The sequence below is a fragment of the Anneissia japonica genome, unplaced genomic scaffold (assembly GCF_011630105.1).
Source record: "Anneissia japonica isolate Jap-2015-1 unplaced genomic scaffold, ASM1163010v1 scaffold10669_len35199_cov189, whole genome shotgun sequence".
Lineage (NCBI taxonomy): Eukaryota > Metazoa > Echinodermata > Crinoidea > Comatulida > Comatulidae > Anneissia > Anneissia japonica.
This window is the reverse complement of record NW_022756864.1, coordinates 22,172-28,622: the sequence shown is the minus strand read 5'-3', so window position 1 is coordinate 28,622 and position 6,451 is coordinate 22,172. Positions and strand designations below refer to the sequence as shown.

At 45.7% G+C, this 6,451-nt stretch overlaps 1 protein-coding gene across 1 annotated transcript; it reads left to right on the top strand.

The window, feature by feature from the left end:
- The first annotated feature begins 688 nt into the window (after positions 1–688).
- On the top strand, positions 689–1,397 carry LOC117124410 (apoptosis regulator BAX-like). Its single transcript, XM_033270639.1, has 2 exons — positions 689–1,156; positions 1,281–1,397. Exons 1-2 carry the CDS (start codon positions 689–691, stop codon positions 1,395–1,397), a joined length of 585 nt encoding a protein of 194 aa, XP_033126530.1.
- The last annotated feature ends 5,054 nt before the right edge of the window (positions 1,398–6,451 follow it).

The following is a 6,451-nucleotide window of genomic DNA, read 5'->3' as shown; positions in this document are numbered from 1 at the left end:
GTTATAGCAAATTTTTTAAGTTTGAAGATTTGTTGGATCGTAAGTTTAAAAAGCTACAAGGCGTTGCAGCCGAGACTCGAGATTACGTATTGGAAGCTGTCGAGGATATGCGAGAAAGGATTCTCAATATCATGGAGGACAATACCATAGAATGCAAGGATGACGTCGTAAGATCAGATTGGGACGATACAAGGCGCCTTATAAACGGTGTCGTCATAAGTGAACAACTGTGTTGGCGAGCCTGTAAAACGGTTGAGAACGTTGAGAATGAATATTATCTACTATCGAGACTATCACCCAACCTAAGGACAAAGCTGCTGAAATTCATTAAAAACGTTACAAACTTGCGTTGTAAGACGGAAAGCGATTTATACGAGATTCTACGAAACAACTTCCATGAAATTTGTTTTAATTCTGTCGTATATAAAAATGGATATTCAAAGGGAAATTGACGAGTTTGGGTAGGACTTTCATTGAACTTTATGCAAAAGTTGCGGGTAAAGTAATTTCCATGGACTGTAAAATCAACGATATGCTCTCCAAAATCCTACGTCATCGATAACTTCTCTCTGCACAGCTTAACGTCATCGGGTGCTCCCAACACGAACAATATAAACTGACACGCACGCGAAGATTAGCACAGTCTTTTAGAAGAGCACTCACGCACACACTCGCACGCACACCAATGATGTCTGGAGAGCTCTTGCCAAAAATATACGAGAAGCTTTCTCGATGGACTATAGGCGAGCGAAAGAGAGTGGATCGCCTTACAACAGCTGCCGTAATTTCCAGAGAGATCGCCAGGGAATTCATATCGTCGCCGGACACCGAATCGTCTCTCTCTCGATACGCCGAAACGATGCGAGAGATAGCCGAAAAGATGGACGTTCGGCTAGGACTCCAATTGGATGCCGTCGCGGCGGTAATCGACTTCGAAGAAGACGGGTTCCCGGGTCTGTTTTTGTGCCTCAACGACATGCTCGAAATCGGAGACGTCAACTGGGGTCGAATCGTCATTGTATACATGTTCGGTAGGAAAGTGGCAAAGAGATGGGCGGAGAAAGGTCTCGAGGACTACGAAGATACCGTAGCCGAGTACGTCGGCGAATACGTGGCCACGAAATTGTCCGGTTGGATCTCCGAACGTGGAGGATGGGTAAGTGTGATTCAGAGGGCGGCAAACACGTTTTCGAGGACGTCAGTTTTCACCGATCGTATCCCGATGTACGTGCAAAAAATAATAATAATTTAATAATCATCTATTTTTCTCTCCACTTCAGGATGACTTCGTGGAAATATTCGGCCGCAGATGTCGAAAGTCGCTCTCCAACCTCACCGTTCCGATCCTGCTGGCGGTCATGTTGGCAACTCCGTTCGTTTTGTCTAACTGCAGATGACTCTAATCTCGTTTTGATATCGAATAAAAAGCCGTCGTTTATAACTGTACAAATGTTTAATAAAATCTGTTTCGATATTGAATATTAAATTGTAGTTGACATACCAAACAATGCGTCTTTCGTTTAAATAATTGCTTTGTGTATGTGTGCTTGTGTTGTGTGTGAGTGTGTGTGATAAAAAAAAGGCAGATAATTTTTATTCGTACAATTATTTCCCCTCTCTTCTCGTTTATGTAAGGATGTGTAAAGAAACAACTAGACTCTCCGAGTTACAACAGCATCACGTTTGTTATAGTCGATCGGAAACTGTAAATGAGTAAACAGACAAAAAATATACGTTTCTTTTCATTTTTTTAATTAAAAACAACTATAACTACAATCGTATGTGTTTAAACAATTACAAATATATACAGTTATTCGGACGAGGCGTAATCGTGGTCGCCTTGAACGACCGTTCTCATTCTTTTTAACTCGGCGTCGTCTATCGTGCCGCAGCTCCTCTTATGCCCAGCAAAACCAACGGCGATGGAGTTGGGAAGGGCGTGTCCTTTGTTCAGAAGCATCACGTTGGGAACGGAGGCAAATTTTGCTTCAGTCGTCAACCACTCGTTCATTGCCTTCAGCAGTAGAGTTTCCGCAGCAAACAGTTGTCCGTTCTCTCGAACGAAGCCGCAGTAGCAACGGACGTACGGACGCACGTCCCTTTCACTTCTGACGAACGTGACGGACAATTTAAAAGTTTCGTTGAATTGCCAAAGCACCTGCTTTTTTCGAAACGGCTCCAGCAGATCCTCCTCGTCCTTCACGGCAATTGCCATCGTGACGATCCTGTCGGCGTCCCTGTCGATGGACGGCATGTCGTCTCCTATTGTGCCGAGTCTGACGGCGTATTCCTCCAATTCCAAAGAGGCATTCGACACGCCGTACATATTCAGAAGCGTGTGCGTGTCTTCGATGGTTCCTTGCCTGCCCACACACCTCACTCCGTCCACCTTGGTCCGGGCAAAGCATTCGTAGTGTCTCCCGCCTCCGTTCTCTGTAGCGGAGAACGCCACCTCGAGAGAGATCTGTTTCGTGTTACAGAATGTCACAGTCAGGATGCGACCTCGATTGGCGGCCAGCAGGTTTTCCAACAAGATGTTATCTTCGGTGAAAATCTTAACCATTCTGGCTACGATTCTTCTGTTCGTCTTCTCTGCCATGGCGGCGAGGTTCGCTGATTCCGAATGTATCGTTTCGTGATGATTCACCAGTATATATAGGGATTAGTCAGCTGACGTTTTCTAAGTACCCATGACGTCATCGTTACCGGCGCATTGATGCTTTCAAATAAGGGCGTACGGATGACGTCAAGGTTCCAAGTACCCATGACGTCATCGTTATAGTTGGTTTATAAATAAGCGGCTGAACCTGTCCATCCGTTAAAACTAAGCCATGGCCGGGCAAGACGAATCATCGTATCGCGGGATGTTGGTGAACGTCGATAGGTACCTCGAGGATCGAGATGTTTTGGCTCTGAAGTACTTATGCCTGGATGAGAGCATCGGCCTCAGACTTGGCGAATTGGAAAAAATTACCCGAGGCAATGAGTTAATGAATAAACTAGAGGATAGAGCATTACTTTATTCATCGAGATTGGAAATACTTATCGAGCTTCTGGGACTGATAAGGCGTTTGGAACTCCAACGCCATGTTTTGGACTTTCGAGAGAGCACGAAAGGACTCGGTGAAAAAGATAATTTCACCGTATAGGTATGTAATTCTCTTTTTTTAATCGTTTATCTTTAGAGCAAAAAGATTTTTTTTTCTCGCCAATGATTGCCGATCTGATTTAATATTGTTTTTTCCCCCATATAGCCATGATACTTGATTTTGCTTCGGGAATCAACGAAGAAGAGTTGAAATCGCTGAAACCGAGATTGAAATCAACCATACCCGCAAGAACTGTTGGACGAATAAAGGAAGCCATAAGATTGATGGTTGAATTGGAAAAACTGTCAGTGATCAGACCTGGACAGGTTGATTTTCTGTTTGAAATTGCTGAGTATTTAAAAAGGGACGATCTCGTTTTGAAATTAAATGATTATAATGCAGGAAAATACGATTAGTTCAACGCGAAAGCTGTAATCATAATCCGTGTATTTTCGAATATCTTTTCAACGAAATAAAGTTTTTGCTAAAAAAAAAAGCAAATTAGACTACTGGTTGTTGTTCTTGTTAGCCTGATAGTGTTTGACTTATGTAACGACTGACGAAAGAGGAAGGGTTTGAAACAGGACTTTTAATTAAACAAGGAGAAAATCGAAAATTAAATACGCACACACGCAAAACATCTATTATAATCTGTTTATTTTTTATAAAAGCTTACTTCAGCCTTCCCATGAGCTCGTGACGTCAAGTGTCTATGAACCGATGACGTACGCTCACCGTACAACGAAAACGAAATAAAAGTCGAGTTAAAGTGATTCCATCACACTCGTAGAGCTAACGACATGAACGATAAACTTGGCCGGACGACGACTGCGACAAAGAGCACCGACGTATATGTGTCGGCGGAGCCTCCTCCGAATCGGACCGGCTGCGAAAGAAAGAAGAGGAAATCATTTCCCTGAAAACCGTCGTGCAGAGCATCGATGTGCTGAAGCTTTTGCTGAACGACTACGGAGGTTCGATCGATTCGTTGAAACTGGAACTCAAGAAGAAGAACTTAAGCATCGAGCACTTGCAATTCAGACTGCACACAAACAAACTCGATTCGTTGGTCGATCTCAAAGAGCACGAGGTGTTCGTGCCCGGACACGACAAGGAGGTTCTCGACGAAGATTTCGATGTAGATGTATTTTATTAGTGAAAATGAAAATAAATAACACAAGCAAACCAAATTTAACGTTTCAAGTTTCATTTCTTTTATTGCAGTTATTAATTCAATAGTTTACAAATTACAACATTTCATCAATCAAATCTTCCATGATGTGGGCGAACGCACGATCCAGTTTGGTGGGCGACACGGGTTTGTCGACGACCGAAGTCTCCCTGAGGGGATTGTAGAACAACCATTCCCGTTCCTCGTTCAACGCCAGATCGTTCTCCATGTATTTTTCGACCGTTTCTATCCTTCGGTCGAGTTCCTTCATGCTTCTGTGCGATCGCAACTTGAAATCCTTCTTCCACCTCTCCGCCAGATCGTGGCGTACGACGAACGCCAGACGGTTGGCCAGATCCTCCACGCGTGTCGTCGCGTCTTTCGTTCTCTTTTCGACGAACTTCTTCGTTTGCTCGAGTTCCCCTATCTCCTGTCGGACAGACTCGGCTATGTCGGCAGCGCGAACGTCTCCGACGGATCCGTCCGTCAGACGCAGAGCGTACCCTTTTCTGACGGTCTCTCCGGTGGTTCCTAAACACAGGGTCACGTCTATCCACAAGGAGTTGGATTGCGGGCAAGCGACGATGTTCGGTTTCAATTCCCTCCGCGTGCAATTCGAGATTTCGCAGATCGAATTCAAGAGGATCGGTCTTGGCTGATTGCACAGTTCGTATATTAGGTGAAACGTCCTCCTCGTCGGCTCGTTCGTCTCGAAAATCATCACGGCGTACAGGCGACTTTCGTTACAGTCCTCTCTCAGGATCCTCCACCAGAGCACGGAAGGCTTGCCGCATACACTGCAGTCCCTGTTGAGGTCGAAGGAACATAGGATCTTGTCGCCCAACATCATCTTCACTTTCCACGTTTTGCTTAAGGTCGTCAGCGTCGGTCGATTTCGATCGGGTCCGTAAATTTCGTTCAGAAGTTCGCCGACCATTCTGTCGAACGTGAAGGGTTCACACAATCGCAGCACGCCCATCCAATCGGCGTTCGGTATCTTGCCGTCTCAGTGATACAGCAGCAAATGCTTGACGAACAGATTTATCTCCCGCAACGCGAATTTCGACGTCAGACCTAGCAATCTCGGGATCACTATCATCTCGGCCAATCTGAGCTGCCAAATGTAAGACGAACTGATGTATGCGCTCAAGGCTATTACGTCCGCGTACCGAGTCACGTCTGAGAATGTGAACTTGTCGCGATAAGAATCGCCGTCCATGTATACCAGGAACTTGAAGACGAAACCTCCGGTAGCGGAGGTGGTGAACGGCAAGACTTTCGACATGTCGATGCTCACCTGCGTGGCGTTCGTTCTCATGATGCCCGAAAATTGGCACAGGTCTCCTAACGGACTGTAGAAGTAGATTCTGCCTCGTCTGTCTTTCACGTAAAACGCCTTTCTTCCCATCTCGGAACAAAATGAAGTACAATGAACACCAATTGTTATATATTTAACAAATACAACGATAACTAAATAAAAAAAAACCAGGCGCATTCATGCTTATTTCTTGTTTTCCTCCTTTAATTCTTGTTTTTCTTTTGTTTTCGTAAATTTTCTAAGGAACTTTTGCAGCAGAATTTCTTCCGACGTCGGGACGAACGCGACGCTGCGTGTTTCCGTTCGCTTGCAGATTCTTCTTGAGAATTCTGTAAGTTTCTTGGAACGTCACCCTTGACGCCGCCTCCGATCCGCTTTGCACACCTCGCACCGGGAACGTTGAAAGCAATGGATCTGAAACGAAGAAAATAAAAACAAATGTTATTAATGTTTTTTCCTGCTCGACCTCCAACAAAAAAAATCGTCCGTCATGTCCAGCATCAAGCAACCCATAGTCGATGGATCGATTCGAGCGTACGCTGTCGACCCCCGTTATCTGAGCGCCAACTTCGGCAGCGGAGCGAACGACGTGCGCGGAAAGCTCTACCCATCTTCGGACAACCCCAACGTACAGGAGGGACAGGTGCTGCTGGGAAGGTACAATTCTGTAACCGCGCGGGTCGGTTTCGTGCCGGGACCGAACGGCATAAACACTCCGACGCACGACGACGTGGACGACGCGCGGAGGGACCGTCTGATCGAGGAGAGCAACATGGAAGATTACCCTGTGCTGAGAGTCGCCGGAACGGAGATGGCCGACTGGCCGAACGGCAAGCTCATCTCGGTGGTCACGCAATCTCCCAGCTGCTTGTT

Coding starts and splice junctions, on each gene's coding strand:
- LOC117124410 (XM_033270639.1), top strand. CDS start 689: ATGTCTGGAGAGCTCTTGCCAAAAATATACGAGAAGCTTTCTCGATGG. Junction 1,157..1,280: donor TCTCCGAACGTGGAGGATGG/GTAAGTGTGATT, acceptor TCTCCACTTCAG/GATGACTTCGTGGAAATATT.